The sequence below is a fragment of the Ochotona curzoniae genome, unplaced genomic scaffold (assembly GCF_017591425.1).
Source record: "Ochotona curzoniae isolate NIBS_2020 unplaced genomic scaffold, NIBS_Ocur_1.0 contig_4148, whole genome shotgun sequence".
NCBI classification, from domain to species: domain Eukaryota; kingdom Metazoa; phylum Chordata; class Mammalia; order Lagomorpha; family Ochotonidae; genus Ochotona; species Ochotona curzoniae.
Window position 1 is genome coordinate 4,999,665 of NW_024466146.1, and position 20,644 is coordinate 5,020,308.

The 20,644-nt window shown below is 42.3% G+C and overlaps 1 protein-coding gene across 2 annotated transcripts in view; it reads right to left on the reverse strand.

Moving 5' to 3' along the window:
* Window positions 1-288: 288 nt before the first annotated feature.
* KLF7 (Kruppel like factor 7) overlaps window positions 289-20,644 on the reverse strand; it is a 93,032-nt gene continuing 72,676 nt past the window's right edge. For both annotated transcript variants that reach the window (XM_040984550.1, XM_040984551.1), the window contains 2 exons: window positions 14,792-14,915; window positions 289-6,323 (listed from right to left, as the gene is read on the reverse strand). In XM_040984550.1, coding sequence (XP_040840484.1) covers window positions 6,272-6,323; window positions 14,792-14,915 — 176 coding nt within the window. In that variant the 3' untranslated portion in view covers window positions 289-6,271. The remainder of the gene's footprint in view (window positions 6,324-14,791; window positions 14,916-20,644) is intronic.

Here is a 20,644-nt window from a genome sequence, read left to right on the forward strand (position 1 = left end):
CCACCAGCCATTTGCTTGTTTTCTCCCCTTGAGGAAATAAACTGTCTTTAACATCCCTTCTTATTGGGACAGAGTTACCCCCACTGAAATCATAAAATTCACACACATACACACAAACACACACACACCCCTCACAAACAAAACCATATACTACAACCTTTACCTTCCCTTTCTCTGAGAAAGAAAACTTTTGTGAGGTATGGAAATATCCACCTGTGACTTTCTGAGGATTTTTTCCCTTTAGTAAATAAGCTCAGGAGAAATACAGTAAGGCATTCCAAGGCCAAACACATTCTACTGTTTATTACACATATTACATTCTTAAATAAAAATGCGTCACATAACATTTTTTGCATAGATATCTTACAATATACCAATTTAAAAAAGAATTATGAAACAGACCAGTAACAAAAATAAATTTTTCTTCATTAATAATTTTGTAACATTAACATACCACCATCATATAATACAAATAATAGTTTTAAATCTTAAGACTTTTGTACAGCAAAAAAACTTGACAAAGTAATATATTTATATATATATATAAAAAGCTTAAAAAAAATAAAATGTCAAAAAAAGGCATAACCGAGGGCTATAAGACTGGGTACTTCTGTGATATATTATAAATACCAGAGAAGGCCTGAGAGAATGTGACCAGGGGGTACAGGGTGAAGGATGGGGGCTGGGAGCAGGTCTCTCCAAACACACTTGTTAGACACATCTGGCAAAAAGAAAATGTATAGTGCAAAACTCAATTTCTTCAAGCAACTGTTAGATGGATAATAGAGATTTGAACTAAAATGTGTAGTGGCTGGGAAATTGTATGGTGAGAGCAGGAAGTGGGCGAAGGGTGGGGGGGTTGGGGAAAGGGGAGGGAGGCGTCAGAATATGAAACATTGATTTTTGCCTGTGTGTTAGCAAGGAGATCTTGGCCATAACTGGTATAGTTTTCCTCCCTGGAATGAAGCTGAAGTGGAAGATCAGGAAGTCATACTGAGACTGGGTTTAGCTAGGGAATGCATGCTGGGAAGAAAAAAAAAAAAGACTGAAAAACAGCCAACGAGCCCCAAAGCCTGCAGGACCCCATCACTATGTCTCCAGTCCATAGGCCTAGGATTCACCCGTCCCCTGTCCCCTCCCACAAGCCCTCCCCTCCACGTGGAACTCCCAGTGTGGTCTCTGTAGACTGGCAAATATAAGCATCCATCCCCCGCAAAAGATATTAGGCACTGGTGGCTACTCCTCTTAAAACGTCAGTAGCCTGTTTTCCTTCCGCGAAGGTACAATAGATACACGTGCGCATGTGTCTGGGCGCATACACGCATACCACCCTCATTTGTCTGACGTGGGGTCGGTTTTAGGGCAGTAGACAGAAGCTGGAGTCAAAGCGATGTGCGATTCCAAAGCTCACAGTTGAAAATGAAAAGCTGTATAATCAGTCTCCAACAAAGAACGCCATCCCCCTCCCTCGTGAGAGGGAGCCCTGTTGGAAGAGGACCTTGCGTGGGAGCAGCGACCTGGGATTTCTCCCTCCATTTTGGATACCTGTTTCCCGAGAATGTAAAACGCAAAACACTCCAAGAGTACAGTACTAGATCGGAAGGATGCACGTGAGAAAGTTAATTGCAGCTTGATCTTTCCCCTTTCCAGGGTCTTTTAGGAACCAACAGAGGTGGAGTTAGCAGAATGTTAAACACCAGAGAACACCTGAAACCCCAAGCAGTCAGTCACGGGTTATCACATTATTTACAAGCAATTGCTGATTCTCTCAACACATCCCCAAAGATCCTCACCCAGGAAAACAGGCCAGCAAAGAGGCATTGGTGTCAATTCAGGCGCTTAGTATTCACATCGAGCTATCACCTTGTTCACCGATTCTCATCCAGGTACCCAGAACTCCAACCTGCTGCTCCGGCCCCCACTCCTGAGCTTGGTGGATGACCAGTTTTAGAAAAGGCCAGGGAAAGCTCCCAGGAGTAATTTCAATCAGGTCCTTCTTCCTGAACTTTCACTTTGGCAATGTTCCAGGTACAAAGCTGTGGCCAGATTGTTTTTTTAAGAAAGAAACAAGCAACGTCTTTTAATTTTATAGTAAATTATGTGGCATCTCTGACCTATCCTACCTTTTTCCTCGTTCCTGAAAACAGTACCAGCACTTACCATTCTACGTTACATAGCAGGAAGTGACCTCTGAGGAGGAAATCATTTGAATCAGCAAACCTAATCATCACACTTTGTTTTTCTTGCAATGTGAGTTTCTTTCTTTGGGCTTTGACACCAAATACAGAAGTGAGGGCCATTGGCAGAATGTTCTGGATACACTGGACAAGCAGCCCACCCCCCAACCCCCGTTTATTTACCCTTTAATGCAAACAGACATGGGTAAGCTCAAACTTCAACCCAAACTAAAGTCTCTTTAAAATCTTCTATGGATTCAAAGAAGATTTTTTTTTTTCATAGGAATCAGTTCTGTTAACATGCATGAGGTTGGCTGTCTTTATACCCTGTTATAATCAGGCTAGCAAAGATGTAAAAAGGGCACAAGAGGTGCAGCTGGGGAGTGATGGCGTCGAGAGGAGAGAGCAAGGGAAAGCGTGTGGAGAGGAGGATACGGTCGGCATGGAGTACTTGTTGGGGCCTCCAATATTTTGACAAAATGCAGCTTTGTCCTAGAATTCTAACATTTCTTTTTCTGGACATGACACTCATCACCACCAGGCATTAAGCCGGGCCAATCAACCTGTAATGGGGCCGGGGGCCAGTAGCTAGGAGTGGCAACTTAATTTCACGTTTCCACATCCCTGACTTACAGCCATGTGGCAGGAGAAAGAAGCATAACTTAAAGAAAATGGTCAGTGGCTAAGAAACACTTTTCTACATATCACACTTTGAACCCTGGAAAGGGTGTGCTGGGGAGGGCAACTGCAGAAACACCATGCAAGGTTCCTCCTTGCAAGTTTGGGATCCCCTGGAATGTTAGGAGGTAACAGTTTAAATGAGAAATGGATGTAATGTGTTTCAAATATCCACCAAAGCATTTTCAAGAACCAGTCTTTTGGGGGTAGAAATTGTCTTCAGGCTGTTTAGAGTTTCCTAAGGACCATCTCTGCTCTTTCAAAGATGTTGGACACTTTATCATAAATCTACTTCCAGAAGAGTTGGAGCTGTCCCGATCCCCATAGAGAGGACGGTTTACCACTCACAGGTGTCAAGTTGGGCTAGAGAACAGTTTCAAAGCCATACACTTAGCACCCACCAGATTCTCAGGCCAATTCTCACAGTCAACAGATGACACTGAAGCAAGCAAGCAAGCACCATCATGGCGTTACAGTGCACCCTGCTCTGAGGAAGCTCAGGAGCAGATTACAAAGGACCTCACTGATACAAAAGAGAAAAATTACTAAACATCTCAGACACTGATGAGGATCAAAGGGCCTTTGTTCTGCCACATCCAAAAGAGACCACAGATGACAACAAGGGAACCGACAAGTAATGATTACTCTTGCATTTTTTTTTCAAAAAAAAAAACAAAACAAAAACCTTTCTTTTTAATAGAGCCTTGCATTGATCAGTTCAAACCTTTATAAACCCTTAATAATAATATCATTTTGAGAGACAAGAGCAGCTCCAGCTCAGGAGAGAACGTCTGTAAATCTTGACAGCCATGGCTCAGTGCCATCACTGGTGTGTGCGTGCGTGGGTGCTGGATGCTGCTATAGAAAGGAATAAAAAGGAAACAACAAAAATTGGGGTATCTAAAATTTCATCTAGTGCACTGACTGGAGGCGCTACAGTTTAATACAGCTGAGGTTCAAGATTCCTCACACATCCTTTATCCAGAAAGGATGCTCCACACATTCAAATAGAATCCCATGGTATGCCCTGATGGACTGGCCACACCACGCACTCAAATGCAGTAGAGAACTACAAGATTGTCAGCAAGCAGTGCTCCAGAGCTTGTTTTTAAGTCATGTCTAGTTTTAAATCTTTGGAATAAAATGGATTTTTTAATACACTCCAACTAACATACATAATTGCCTCCGGCAAATGGACAGATTTTGTGTATGAGTGAATGTTTAGGATGTTTTCCCTTTTTTTCTTTTTCTTTTATTTTTTCTTTTTATTATTATTTTTTTTTGGTCTAAATTCAAAAAAAAAAAATGAAGACAAAGAAAATTCTAAGGGCCAGACCTCAAAATGCCCCAAGTGTCCGGCTGGCAGCTACAGCATTGTGATCGGAGGTGCCTGTACCTCCAGACGAGCTGTTCCAACATCCCAGTGAAAACAATGGTTGCAGAAAGCAGAAAACCCAAATGCGAAGGATCTCGAAGGTTGCTGTCATACCTGTCTTTGTGTTTCTTATATTATGATTTCCTTTTAATGACTTCAGTTTTGCATCCCAAATGTATATGGGGTGGCATTTTAACAGTCAATGAGTCAAACAGTCTGAGGAGGGCAGGAGGGCAGCCAGCTGGTATGAAGGAGCAGCAGCCACGTGCGGACCAAATGCCATTTTTGTTTTTTAGACTTGTCTTGAAGGGATGGTCCCAGAATATACAAAATATACAATCTGTCCTAATAACCACCCCACTTGCTTGCATAGGCCATTTAGTGGTCCTAAAGGCAGTCTTTGGACATGAGGCCAATGCCAGCTAGCTAACAATGTGGGTAGAGAGACCAGTATTGGATGTGTGGGGGGTGGGGTGACAGGTGAGGAATGTGAACCCCCTTGGAGTCAGTTTGCAGAGCGAAAGGCCTCTGATGACCATGGGTATTGTAGGTCGTAAGTCATGGTGGGCCTAGCCAAAACCAAATTAGAAACATGCCTTCCCTTTTAGACAGACTATGAGAGAAACACCTCAACCCTTTCCTTAAAGGTCAACCCTTCATTCCCACAATGGCATTTTGAACTGTGTGTTTTGACAAGTAATATGAGCTCATCGGGTATGAGAGAGGAAGCGAGGATGATGTTTTATGAAGCCACTAGACTTAGGAGGCATCCTCAGTTTTCCTCATTCCTGGCAAGAGTGATATTTTTGGCTTTGTGTCAGGTCGTAACCCAGAGTTAGATTCAGTACGCAGCTGCCCTTTGAGACTAGCGACATCTATCCTGGAACTGGTTCTAGGGTAGCAGTGACACACAGCACAGCGGTCATCACTGCAAGCTGAGGTCATTATGCCTCAAGGAGGAAGAGAGAACTGTGATGTCCCATCTGATTGGCTGCTTCGAGATCTGCACATCCAGGTGCGGAGAGAGTTCAGGAGAGATTTAGTCCATGGAGGAAAGATAAAACGTTTAAGCTTCCAAATAAGCTTTTCAAGTTTTCATTAGCAAAAAACAGAGAGATTAAAAAGAAAAATTCTAGCACTGGCAATAAGGTGAGGCTCAAGGGATATACTGTGATGTATCATCAGGACTTTATTCTCTTGGCCACTTTGCAGTCATGCTAGAAGTTTCCAGAATCCCTAGTGCATATGGTGTGCAAAAGTCAAAAAGTAAGGAAAGAAAACTCCTCCCTTGAGAGTGAAGTCTAGAGAAATGCAGGCGAGAGAGGTGTAAGGTGTAATTCCAGAGTCTGCCGCCCTAAGGCCGTTGGTATCGACTGGAAAGATCTCAGTGGCACTAAAAAGAATCAAAACCAATCAACAGTTCTGTGAGGAAATCTGACGCACGGAATAGTAGGACTTTTCACACACAAAGGACAAATAAACCAAGAGTTAATTTTGGCTACCAAACTGCAATTTGGTTTTCTAGGTCATATTCCCCAACTATTTAAAAAGAAACATTAGTGCTACACATATGCAACTCGAAGACGTTGTGTTCTCCTATCAAGTTGCACTGAGAAGCAAGTTAAATAAGCCCCTCGTACTGCCGTCCACCCGCAGAGACGTCACATCCACTTTCTTTGATTTCCATTGGCAACAGCGGGAAATAATTCCAATAGTGCTGAAGTCAGCAGCCAGTCTGCCTTGCTGAGTTCACCTGTTTTCCTTCTTTTTCATCTTCTACCATCTGGCTAGGGCAAGGCATAAAGAATAGACGTATATATTTAATTATAGTTGAGTGCATGGCAGCGTATGTGTGTAGGTCGGTGTGAGAGTGTGTATGGATGTGTGTGTGTGTGTGTGTGTGCGTGTGTGTACACAGAGGTTTATAAGTGAGAACTTTCTTCTGAGAGGCATTGAGTCCCCTCCTGAAGTCCAGCCCCCTGCCTCACAGCATTCCTTCAGATATTGGCCGATGCCATGGCAACTCTGGCCTTTAAGGTTTTTAGATATGTCTCTTCATGTGGAGGGCAAGATGGTCAGACCTTGAAAAACACCTAGAAAATACAAACAGAGAAATTAGAGAGGTTCAAGCAAAGATCTCTACTTCAATCACCCCACAATAAATGATTCCACCTATCTTTAAGAGGGGTGTGGCATATATGCAGTGAGAACCTGGGTGATGTGTTCGCAGGGAAGGTAAGCTCAGGGGTCAGACCGCTGGGGTTCAAACGTCAGTTCTAATAGCTCTGTGACTCTCAGCACATTAACCTCTACCTTAAATCTTCCTCGGTAAAGTGGGAAACATTAAGAGCACATTCTTATAAGATGACATTTAAACTGACAGCTAGATAAAGAAATATGTTACATGTACATGATGAAATACTACTCAGCCTTAAAAAATAAAGCCCTGACATCTGCAACAAGGTAGATGGAACTGAAGACCATCATGATAAGTGAAATAAGCCAGATAGAAAAAGAAATTTTACATGTTTGCTCTTATTTTCAGGAGTTAATATAAATGGACAATATACAAACTGGTGGTGTAGTAGGCTAATCTGCCTGTGATGCCAGCGTAGCACATTGGGTGCCAGTTCTGCTGATGGTTGCTCAACTTTTGATTCAGCTCCCTGCTTATGGCCTGGGAAGGCAGTGCAGAAGGTCTAGGGCCTTGGGTCCCTACTCCCACATGGGAGACCTGGAAGAAGTTCCTAGCTCCCAGCTTTGGAGCAACTCAGCTCTGGCTATTATAGCCATTTGAGTAATAAATCAGAGGATAAATATTTCCCTCTCTCTCTTCCTTTTTCTGTCTCTCCCCTTCCCCCTCTCTGTGTAACTCTGCCTTTCAAATAAATTAAAAAAATAAGTATACAAAAACTGTTTGGATTTCAAATCTTTTGGCACTTAGTTATAAACATTTCTTCATTGTATTACATCTTGTACATGACAATACACCTTTCTTTGTCCAGTATAATCAACATGAACCCCTCACTCTGTGACATTAATATCTCTGCTTTCAGGAAATTAATATATGTGTTATAAAATGTCTACATTTTGAAGGGAGTGTGGGAGGATGTTAAAAAAGTTGTTCAGTTTTAACCTCCCCCCCAAAAAACTTTTAAAAACTGGCATACAGAAAATCTCAGTGCGCAACAACTACTGTGATCTTAATTCTAATTACTGAGGATGACACAAGTGTGAAAGTATTTTAGAAGTGTACCATGCCCATATCCTATAAAGACAGTTTAAATATGTATAAAAGTAGCTAATATCAGTGATATCTGACAGTGAAAACCCAGCTGTCAATCCTGAACTTCACATTGCTCTAAACTGTTTATGAAAACTCAGAAAGACTGCCAGTTCAAACTAAAGGCCTATGTGCTAGTCAAGGGAAAGAGTGGAGGAGAATGATCACACTTGTTGAACATGTTAAGATACACATGCCTTGTGCTAGCGGTTTCCCCAGTATGACCCCAGTGACATCCCAGCAACCCTCCCCAGTGAGAGTGAGTGATAAGGAAACGGACACTACAATTGCACAGTTTGTAGGTGCAGAAGGAGGGTTAAAACTTATGCAAATTTCCAAGCCTCTGCTGGAACTGTTCCTTGAAGCCTGATGTCCATAACTGAATGCCTTCCTCAGTGTTAGGGTGGAGGCCGGAGTTGTTTTCCCTCCTCGTTCCTCTGGCCCAATCAACTTGATAGCTTCCTCTTGGGGAGCAAGCAATCCTCTGTGTTCTCAGATGTATGGAGCTGCCCTTCCTCCTACCCTGAAGATGCGGCCAGAGTAATCTGTTACGAGGCATTCACGTGACGCCCAGAGGGCCAATGAGAGGCAACTCTGGGACACTAGCTGGAAGTAAGAGAAAAGCTAATGCACAAGCCTGGAGGGGCTGGTGTCCACAGGGAAGCCAACAGAGAAGAAGGCAATCCCAGGAACAGAAAGGGAAGGAGTGCTAACAACAGCATCTGAAAGCCAAGTCAAGACAAAGCTAACTTAGTTTCTAGTTACCAGAGCTAAAAAACATTTTATGAAACACATACCAATCTGAGTCAGGTTTCTGTATTTTATGGCTAATAGCATGGGCATTTCCACTCATTATCTTATAATCTAAGACTCTGACTAGAATCTCAGTAATCAGTAGTCAATTTTGTTTGTCCTTATAGGAGCTCTCCTTCTGGCTCTTTCTATTTTTTAATTCTAATTAAGTTTCCAAACTCCTTTTGAAGCCTGAGACACTCCACAGTCTAAAACTCTTGTAAGGATATTAGCAAGCTCACCCATCAGGTTAGCTGGATTTCATGTCCAAGGCAGAACCTCCCTGGTCATGTCCCTGTTCATGCTTAAAACAAACAAACAAACAAAAGTCGACCCTTCTCCTAGCACCAATATTCTCCATGCCCTCTGTTTGTGTCCACTCCTGAAATAGGTGTATCTGAGGAAAACTCCAAGGAAATGAAGCAGGATAAAGTTCAATGAATGACACATAAGAACGGGAAAAGTACACCAGAAAACAATGAAATCCATTAACATTCTGTATAATTATAATTCCTTTTACAGGCATTTATATAAGTCATTGATTTGCTATGAGTAATTTATTTGCATAATCTCTTAAAGAGACTCCTACATGGGATTTGATTTGCTACAAAACTGTAAGTTTTCTTTAAAAGCCAATACTTCATCTCTCTGCTACACAGAAAATGCACTGTAGTAACCTGTAGGAAAGTCAGCATTTCAAATGCACAATTCTGTTGTGTCCTGGAACACAGCTCATTGACTTCTTTCTTCACTCTCTCCTGCCTTTCTTCCTCCTTTATTCCTTGCTTCCTGTCTACTTCCTTCATCCCAAGGTCTTAGAGAAAGAAGATCCAAGGTGCAAAGTTCTCCTTGCAGGTGCTTCTTTTTAACTCTGACCTCTTCACAAGACCCCTATAAAGAAGGTACCATGTTTATCCCAACTACTAGAAGAGATATCAGAAAGTGGCAAAGCCAGGAATTTTACCCCAGGACTCTGATTCCAGAGACCATTGCACTTGGCCTCTTCTGCATATTTAGGCTAATAAAAGAGAAAGAGAGAGAGGGATAGAGAGAGAGAGCAAGCACAGAGCACCCAACTTAAGAACTGTGGCAAGTACAATAACATGCCACCCACAAGTTTGGTCCCCTGATGGTGTTTTGTTACATGCCCAAGGGGAACTGAGCTTGTAGATGCTATTTAATAAACAGCTGACCTTAGACTAAGAAGGTTATATTGGATGAGCTAATGGGGCCATTAGGAGGGTCATTAGGAGGAACTCACAGAGGTAATAGGAAAATGGCAGCATGACAAGGACTGGCCACTTTGGAAGGATTGGGCCATGAACCAATGATCCCAAACAGTCTCTACGAGCCAGAAGATAAAAGAAACAGACTCCTCTCACCCTTCCATAGCCTCTCAGGAAGGATGCCATCCTGACAGTGAGACTTATGTTGGACTTATAACCAACAAAATTACAAGACAGTAAATTTATGAAGTAAATAAGCATACTACTACATTTATAGAATTTGGTCGAGAAAAGAAGCAGAATTAATCCTGAAGTTAAGTTAGACAAGCAAAAGTAGTTAGGACCTAAGAGAAATCAACAAAACTAGCACTAAGAATCCAAGTGCAGGATGGAGTAGATGCTAGCAGCAGCAGTTATAATGCTGGTGGAGGTGGTGAGAGAGCAGGAGTTGTGGTACAGTGGATTAAGTCACCTTCTATAACCCTCAGAATCCCAAATGGGCACTGACGTCAAGTCCTGATTGCCCCACTTCCAATCCAGTTCCCTGCCAACAAACCTGGGAAAGCAGTGGAAAATGATGCAAGTGCTTGGGTCACTCTTACCCAAGCAGAAAATCTGTATGGAGGTTCAGGCCCACAGTTTAAGGTTGGCACAGCCCCAGTCATTGCAGCCATTTGGGGAGTGAACAAACATGTAGATAATCTCTCATTGTCTCTCCCTCTCTGCTACTCTGTCTTCTAATTAAATAAATAAATAAGCAAGCAGACAAGCAAAGACTGCCTGGGATGCCCAGGTTGATGCATGTTTCCACTTCCAGCTTCCTGCTAAGGCATGCTCTGGGAGACATCAGGTCCTCAAGCACTTGGATCCCTGCCACTCACATTTGAGACCCAAATTGCGCTGTTTGCTTGTGGCTTCAGCCCCTGTTTGCAGGCATTTGCGGAGCAAACCAACAGATGGATCAATACATCCACTTATCAATCTTAAATAAATAAATATATTTTTAAAAGAATCCCACCCACCTAAAAGGGAAACACAGGAATCTGAGAGAAGAGTGGGCAAGATCAGTTTTCTTTTCTATTTCCTGAGAATTTTCAGAAAAATAGCAATCTTGATGTTGACATTTAAATGAAGGTATTATTCAGTCCTGTATAAAGTGTCTTCAAAAAGGTTCATGAAAAATATATATTATATATTTTTAAACATCTACACATGGATTTCAAAACTTTTTGCACCAAAATAAAATTCCCATTCAGTTTCGTTTTCTACAGACTTTTGGAAGTACCCCTTAAGATGTTCAATATTTACTCTGATTTTAGCGTCTGCTGGATATTACCTATCTATCTATCTATCATCTATCTATCTATCTATCTATCATCTATCCATCATCTATCTATACAAACATATCTACTCTTCAGATTCTTCCAGGAAATAAAAAGCAGGGTATAAAATCAATCAAATGAGCGTAATGATTTGTTCAAATTCTAGGAAATATATAATTTGGGGGTTTAATGTGGTCTCTCATCCCTGAGGTTTTTATTTAAATTCAATAGGCCAGCAGACTTCTTAGTTATGATTTTATTCATTAATTTATACTCACTGGACAACAGATAAGCTTGGCATTTATAAATGCAGAATCAAATAATTTTGAGGGTAATATAACCCCAGATGATATTTGTAACTACACAGTATCCAGATGACCTTAAATAAGAAGGATTTTTTTTTTAAGATTTATTTATCTATTCAAAAGTCAGAGAATTACAGAGAGACAGATAAATCCTCCATTTAGTGACTGGCTGATTCCCAAGGAGGCTCAGTCATCAGCTATGGGCCAGGCCAAAGTCAGAAGTCAGGAGCTTTACCCGTCTCTCACGTGCGTGGCAGAGGTCCAACATTTAGGTCATTTTCCATTGATTTCTACAAGCCATTAGCAGGGAGCTAGATTGGAAATGGAGCAGCCAGGATACAAACCAGTGCCCACATGGAATTAAAGCAGCTAGCAGCTTGAACTGCTTTCCTACAACTCTATCCCCAAAATACTCCTAGTGAGTGAAATTTGTGTATTAAAAAGAAAAAGCCAAACCCCATCACCTTTTCTCTTTATAGAAGAGTGGCACTACAACATGCCAATATTAGGCCAACAATGATCATCTGGGAGATCAAAGGGTTAAAATACCGGTCAGTATTTTTTATTGCTTATAAGTGAAATGATATAAAGATGGAGATGGTACAAACTGCCTGTAACCTTAGATGTACGATTCTGGTAACAGACTGTAATTGTGCTGAGTCCAAGGGGACAATGTCCTGAATGCCACTACTAATAGAAACAGAACTCAGTCCACCATTCTCCACAGTCTTACACTCTGTGGACTTGAAAATGACTCATCCCTGCAGGTGGGCCACACCATGCACTCAGATGGTGAGCAAATGGTACAGCTACCTCATTGCTTTCTCCCCTAATCCAACTCTGGAGCTGGAGGCCCCAACATTCAGTGTCTATAAGGGCCAAGCGACTCAAGTCAGAAGTGTAACAGCTCAGTATGATAATATATAGTGCTTTTTAGCTCTCTATGTGCTTCTGATAAGTAAAGGATACAAAGAAATACTGCTCCTTTTCATAAGAGGAAACAACAGCAGGCATAATCATATTTGGTAACCAATGCTTTGCCTTCATGCTGAGGAGGCTACAGGGGAGCATCAATGGCCCCTGAAAATGGCACTGAATGTTCTTCAGCTCCAGTAAATGATAGTCAAATAGAAGTGCAAACACACCAAGGTCACATCTGACTTTTCCAGACAAAGCCAGAAATACAGACATTTTTGGTGGCATGTAATAATTTCAAATGATGGCTCCCCGAAAAAGGAAAATTGAAATACTTGTGTATTTGTTAACTACATTGCATGCAAAATCAGTTCAATTTAGTAAATACTTACGGGAAAAGGAAGCCTACACTCAAATTAGCTTCAAAATAGGATGCTCTAAATGCTCAGTTTTATGAAGGCAAAAAGTAGTGCACTCATCAGTCAGGGCTACAGATGCCCTGTTTCTAATGACAAATGTCTCCTCAGGAATGCCAATACCACAGGCATCCCAGCCTTCCCCTTCACCTGCTGTTGGGACCATTTCACTTACACATGCCACCTCCCAAACCTGTCTATCCCCAGCACACCCACTGCAGCTGCAATGCAAGGTGCTGCCTTCATGAGGAACTTAATGAGAGCCCAATTTTCAGTTTTGACATTGTTGAAAATATGCTATTTTTGGTCTATACCATAGATATTGATCTACTCACAACTCCCTAAATACCACACCATAGGATTTAACCATTGGTCCAGCAAACTTCTATTTCCAGAAACCACAGTTTATATTGATGAAGAAAGCAAAGAAAAACATTACACAAATTCCCCATTTCTGTCATCAACTGAAATATCCAGTACCTTTGGAACTTTTTTTTTCTACATATCATCCTGCTAGACAGATGGAAGCCTAAACATTGACTGTTAAAAAGTCCAAAGTTCTTCAAGTTCATTGATTTGGAGAGAGGGACTCTAATTCTGGAAATTCTTCCATTAAAAACATTTATCTATTTCCAAGGATTATGGCAACCCATAATGCCCAAAGTTTCTGAGTAACTTTCCAAGTGTCTTTCAGATGTGGAGGATTTGTGTGTACCTACAACCTTCCTAATTTGATAACACGCAAAGAAGTTGTCTTTGTCCCAGTGGAGAGAATGGAATACTTCCCCCAAAAGGACTATGGACAGGGTCACCATCTGCATAGCTTATTTTGCGAGCCAAGGCTAGAGAGGAGTGGAGCGCATTTGAGAAGGGAGATATAAACAGAGGATCTCTTGCTGGAGCACACTGTGTGGAACAGCTGCTGATTCTTGGAAATTCGGTACGGCTTCTATGGAAGGAGATGGAACTGAAACCATGAATTGTGCTCCCTTGTAGACAGAGAGCTCCAAGGAGATTGGGTGACAATAGCTTTGTAAAGGGTACTTCCTCAGCCCTGGGATGGGAGGTTATCTAGGGCTCCAGGAGGCCTGAGCTCTTTATTTAGTTCTTAGAGAATGAAGATAAGAGGAAAATAGCCTGTTCAGGAAGTAGAAAAAAAGAATACGGAAAAACATCACTGTGCCTTTATAAGCATCTTACAGGAGCACCAAGCTGACTTGCCATCCATGAGACTCTGCTTTCCAAACAAGCACCGCCATGGAGGAAGGCCTGGTGAGCAGGAGGTGCAGGCACAGGGTCTGGGGCAGGCAGGATGTGAATGCAATCGCATTTCCTCCCAAGGAGAGCCAGGCCTCTGGTGACTTCCTGCACACCCCCTCCTGCCATCCTGCAAGTTGCTGCCCAAGCCAGGGAACCCTGAGGCTTTCAGGAGCTTTTATCGTATTAGAAGCATTTTTCTCATCATAACCGAGACCTTTAGTATTGCATTAAAAAGATGGTTAATTTTCTTAAGCTTCCTTTTAAACACAGAAATAGGATTAGAAGGATAACACGCTCAGATGCAAGCCCGTTATTTGATTATGTCTAAACCTAATCCTGCCTTCACCTTGGCCTGCAGAGTCTCCATTTTGGGGTTTATTGGTTGATAATGCCAGGGCTGTCAGATACTATTACTTGGGTAGTATCTGGTGCAACGTGCTCCTTCTTCTACTATCAAATGCTGGAGGTTTGAAATCGAATTATAAGATAAGTTCTGAAAACCTCGCCGTCTTTTGGACCCTTGTACCTATTTTTCAAGGGGGAAATAACAAGGTAGTCCCCTTGAGAGAGGGAGCTCATTTCCAATAATGCTTTTACAATAATGCCTTACAACTAATCTTTCTTCCCAGGAGCAAGCATTCCATTCTTTCCTGCCAACAAAGGAAGGGGGGAAATGGCATTGATGTTAATTTTAAAAGATCAGAAGCAGCTACAGGTAAACATCTTCTATCTGATAATTTTTCATATTTTACTAAAATTATCTGTTGCTTCAGCTCCTCGAGCATCAGTCTTGCTGATACCCAGCAGCTGACAGTTCCTGGCCCAAAGTAAATGCTGTGTAACTCTACTCAAGAACTTCCAGCACCTCTGGACTACATGGAGAAGAGCGTTCCTATCTCTTTGGTTCTCTCAACGGAGAAGTAAGGTCTCCTATGAGACAGGTTTGTGATAAATGCCAAGATCATACATATGGCCACACCCCACCCACATCCACACCTTGCGTCTCTCCCCTCCACAGCCGAGAGCAGGCAAGTCTTTTTACCTGTCGCAGTGGTTGCATTTAAAGGGCTTTGCACCTGTGTGTTTCCTGTAGTGCCTTGTGAGCTCATCGCTTCTTGCAAAACGCCACTCACATCCTTCCCATGAGCACTTGTAAGGCTTCTCACCTGTAAGGAGAGATAGAGAGCCACGGTCAGACACAGAACACCCTGCTGCTGGGCAGGTTCTGTTATGCCTGGTGGTCAGTCTTAGAAATGGAGGTTTAAATCATTCTTGAAAAACTGTATGTCTTAATACAGCCTGCCTTTTTTTCTTTTTTAATGTCTCATGGTGTTGGGAGCTTTTTCTTAACCTTCAAAAGTGGTTTCCCAAGATTCTCAGATCTGCAGCTGTCACATCAGTTCCCAGAGTCAGAGCATTACCTTGCACTGGTGAGAGATCAATTTTTATTTATTTTCTACCCCCCAGAGCACTTTGACCTCCCACAGTCCAAGCTGAAAGGAAATGTGCTATTTTCATCTGAACCACAAATGCTTCTGTTTTTCTTCAGAACCTATAGTAATTTACCATTTCAAGCTTTTTACTCTCCTGCCCCACCCCCTTCCCTCCTACCACAAACCATTGCAGCCAGGTAGCTGACGGCCCAGGCAGCCAGCTCAGGTCTCCCAGAACCCACTGCTCCTTCCAGTAAGTGGGAGTGGATGCAGAGTCAGGAGAGTAAAACAGAAACCACTTGACAATTCCTGGCATTTATGGAAAATACTGCCATAAAAGTCCTAGTTAGGAAGCCCATAAGTTAATGACTTCAGAACATTCCTATTAGAGAGCAATAGACATTATCACAAAATATTTTAAAAGCCAATTTGTAGAGCAAGGCTTTAGCCACAGGGAAGCTGCTTATGAGCATGAAATCTGAGCACTTGTGCTCAAGTGACCTCTTTGATCAGCAAATACAGATGGAAGAGCATGTAAAAGACAGTACAGAACTTTGCTTTGGCCCCCTCCTTTTAATCTCATCATGTCTGTCCCCACACATGACAAATATTTACCATTCCAACTGCATGCTGGGCTGGTTCTAATTAAGAAAAGGAATCTTTAAAACCGTATGGAATCATGAAGCTGAGAGGCAGGATAACACAGCGGTTAGTAGCTCAGACAGCAGCCTGAGTCCCAGTCTCAGGTTCCAGCTCTTCCTATCAAACCTTTGGTAGTTACTAAGTCTGTCTGCACTTCTGGTGTTCTAAAAAATAGTATATAAACTAGGGTACTTCAAAAAGCTCACAGGAAAAAAAAACTAACTGAAAGAAAGTTTTGTATTTGCTCCATAAAAAGACAGCTTATTTATTTTGGTTGAAAAACTTGGAGCCTGGCCCTACTTCACAGAGAGTAAAACACCCCACAAGGGCACTGGCTCGAGACCAGGCTGCCCTGCTTTAAATCCAGCTCCTTGCTACTGTGCCTGGGAAAGCAGGAGAGGATGATCCAAGTGCTTGGGCCCCTGCACCCACATACCCACACAGGAGAGCATGAGAGTGTCTAGGTCCTGGGCTCAGCCTGACCCAGCCCAGTCATTGTGGCCATTTGAGGATCGAACCAGCAGATGCAAAATGTCTCCCTCTCACTTCATTTAACCATCTCCCCCTCACTCATTCTCTATAACTCTGTCTTCCAAATAAATTAATCTTTAAAACATAAAAAAAAAACTTTTTGAGGACTTGGTATTGTGCAATAGGTGCTATTAGTGACACTAGCATCCTATATTGGAGTGCCTCATTTGAGCCCCAATTTCTCTGCTTCTGATCCAGCTCCCTGCTAACATATCTAGAGAGGCAACAAATGGCACTGGTAGCCCAAACACTTGGATTCCTGCTACCGTGTGAGAGACCTAGCTGGGGGATCCTGCCTGCTGGTTTCAGACTGTCCCCAGACCTGCTTGTCGCAATCACTGTGAACTAACAGATGGTAGTTCTCTTTTTCTCTGCCTTACAGATTACACATATATAAAAATTCACATATAGTTTCTTCATCATATGTATTTTCCATGAATGTTTTGAAGCCCTCTATATGCCTAGATTTCACTTCTTGTACCAAAATAAACCAATTTCATTTGGCATAGGTTTTTGAAGTACCCTCATATGTACTATATAAACAAGAATAGCAGTTAGCACATACGATTCCCAATATAGATAAAATATTATAAACCACCAAAGTCACAATTTCAGGACACACAGATGTCAAGGTACTATGGCTGTCCCGTTGTTTCTCCATTTTTATCAGCTAAATCTTCACCAGGCAGCCCTTACGAAGACATTACCTAGTTACTATACTTGACCTACTTTCTTCTTTTCACCTTTCTCTGTCCTTTTAAAGCTGACTACAAAAGCTTTCCCAATTCTCTAGAATCAAACCAAACATGCTTGAAATTTTTATTTCATTAAATCGGTGCCCTAGTGAGTCTCTGCTCTGGAAGATTCACATTGAAGAGGAATGAGACACACAGATCTTTCTTTAAAGGGGATTCAAGAGGACATGAAGGAGGGCTGGAAGCACAGGAGGAAACCCATTCATTTTGGGAAACTAGGAGGAAAAATATGAATCACTGAGCCATGATGAAAGTTCACCTTGTGGCTCCTTAAAACCAAAAGTTTAGGAAAGGTGCACCTGCTCAAGAGTAGGTAGCTGAACCACAGTGTCACATAAACCCTGGGGTCAGCACTCTTGGGATCTGGACAACATCCTCACAGACACTATAAGTTAAAGTGGTGAGCAGGTTAATAAACCTGTATTGGATAAGAGGCTTCAATCAACTACCATGCATAAGACACAATCCCTGAATCTGGCACACAGTCAATGCTCAGTTAATCTCAGATTCCTTGTTCCCCCCCTTGTAACCATAGAGGCTGCTGCAGAGACAGGGCTAACTAGCTGTCATTAACATTCTGAGCCTGTGGCTCAGACAGCCAATTGTTGAGTCACTCAGAGTAGCCTCATTATTGGAAACCTGAAGGCATTTTAAGATATTTGCCTGCTTGAAAGGCAGATAGAGAAAGAAAGAGGAAAGAGGGGAGGAGAAAAAAGAGAGAAACGTCTAACAGCTGGTTCATTCCTCAACTTCCTGCAATAGCCATGGCTAGACTAGGCTTAAGCCGAGGAGGGAGGAACTCTGTCTCCCTAAAGGGTGATAGAGAATAAAGTACTTGAGACATTATTCACTGCCTTCCAGCATGCACATCAGCAGGAAGCTGGGTAGGAAGTGGATTCAAGACTTTCATGAACTGTGACACGAGATACAAATGTCCTAAGAGGTGGCTTATCCCACTGTACCATAATACCTGCCCAAAAGGCGACCTTTTTAAGTTATAATATTTTTTCGGTGTGTTCTTTATGCTTGTTCTTAACAAGTGGGAGCCCTAAGCAAGTAACAGACCCTTAACCTTTCTGGAGGGATTTCTTGACACCATTTACTCAGTGTTTATTGATCACCCACAAAGCTGTGTGAATGTCAAAGGGGAAATATGACACCATCAAAAAGAGAATGAGGTACTGGAAAAATTTAACATGTCCTCCAATCCCAAAGACCTTCCAAAGTTAAGTAATTTTTTTTTAACCAAGCTCAGTCTAAAGGCAGCACAGCACCAGGAAATCTCACGACATTGTATAGCAGCAAGGGGAGTCTTTCAGTTCCCAAAATCAGTTTCACAATCAAACTGATCCATATATCACAGACAAGCCCATTGTGAAGGACACAGAAAATAACAGAGATGGAAGTAGATGTCTTTGAGTATCTTTCTTCATTTCATTTGCTTTTCCCTTTACAGAATGCTTTTGACTAGCTCTACGTTGTTCTATTTTGACAAATAATATGACATACTTAGTCATTGTCCAGGAAATGATGCTGACACTACTTTGATTCTCACCACATGCCAACTGTCCCATCCAGGAGCAATTTCAGTGGTCCTCTCGTGGCTGTGTCCACTAGAAAGAAGCTGCAGACAGCTTGATGCTAGTTCTGAACATAATCACCATACACTGTCTCCTGCCTGTGGCCAGGTGCTCTACAGGATAATATCACAGACAGGCCCATTCATGCCTTGGTGTTCCATTTACAGGGATCCATCAAGCTATTTTTCCAGCTTCTGATTAGTTTACCTTCCAGTTGTCATTTCCACAAATATCCACTAAATAAGATATTGGGGGAAAGAAATATTAAGAAAGAATGAAGCAGCAGTGACTGAAACAGACAGAGTTCGGAAATTGGGATCAGGTTAGGCTGGCCTCATTTCTAGGCTCTGTACCCATGGCCATAAACTCTCCCTGGCAGGGCAGTAAAATCCTTGTCATCTGTGTTTCCAGCACAGTAAGACTGTGTCGCTGCAGATAACAGCTGTGGTTTGATCGCGCGGGCCCACTGCTAGACATCAGGCACTAATGTTTACCCTATGAACTTACCTGAATATTTCTCCTTTTATAAGAGGTATGAGTTTCTTTATAAAAGCAAAGAAACATTTTTTTTTTCATTAAGAAAGACAGGCATACATCCACACAGGGTAGGGGAGACCAGTTCAGTTTTAACTGGAGTAGGTCCCCTGCACAATCAGCTGTCTCCCTAACGTCTACTCTCGTTCTCCCTCCCCATTCTCCTTCTTCCACTTCCCACATTCCTGGGCCTAAAACAGAAAATGTCAAACCTATACACGATACTCGGCCACCTCACACACTGTTCAGCCACTGCAACTCAAGTGTGCATGAAAATGCTCAAGAAAAATCTATTGGAGACAAGCAGAAGGAAGAGAAAATGAAAACATTAGGAGTCAAGTCTAGGAGAAACACATGACCGAGGGCGGGCACCTCCCCAGGGGCAGACGAGGCGTCACGGCTGTGTCCGCGCACCTCATGCTGCTCCGAGCAGAACACGCTCTTCAGAACCTCCTACATTACAGGGAAATATCAAGAACCTCTTTTCCAGTCCCTGGCAATGATGCCAGGCAATGTGTTTCCCCAGGGGAATACATGCCACCTCGGAGGTGACAGAACGTCTAATCAGGTGTAAATAGATTTATAGCTAGATGAGGGCTCTTCGGGAGAGGTAAGGGTGCTTGAGAAACATGACTGACATTTAGCAAGGCTAAACCGTGGCAACAACTCAATGCTCTCCACCAAATGGATCTCAGATGGAATGTTGCCTAAGCCAAGGCACGCTTTTTCTTGCTTTGTGCATGAAGACTCTCCTTACTTTGTGATCATCAGCTTGGATTCATCAAAACACAGTAATATGGTTTCTGAAAATACACCTCCAACATACACAGATTTATTCACAAATTACATCAATAAAGTAAGGCCTTAGAATATTATAAAACATATATTCAATAGAACAATGAACAAGTAGGGCAAATTAAATAGAAGTAGAAGCTATACACTTTTGCTCTTACAGTCAAAAAGCTAATAAATTACATATAAACAGAAAGTGCACATTTTTTCTTGCTTTCAAACAAACAGTGGGGCACCATCCTGTTTCTGAAGCCATGGCTTGACAGGACAAATAAGAACAGCTTGGCTCCCAGCCCCATCTCCCTGATCCCGGTGCCTCCATTCTCAGCCTCTGTGGACTGCTTTCCGTGCAGCCTTCACACAGTCCTTGGAAAGTGTGAATCATGACCAGGGTGTCCTTCACAGAGTGGCCGGAAATCTGTATTCTTCCATATTCCTATATCCTTTGACATCTCCTGGAATTTATTTTATGCACTTAAAGCTACGATCCTGCCAAGCAGGGCTTGGGCTTCATCACATGTCAATAACGTTCGTGGCCAAGAAAAGGCTAAAATGAAACTGAAGTGTATATTTTCTGACAGCTCCTGTTGTTCTCATGAAAGTCCAAATCCCCTTGGGCCCTACAGCG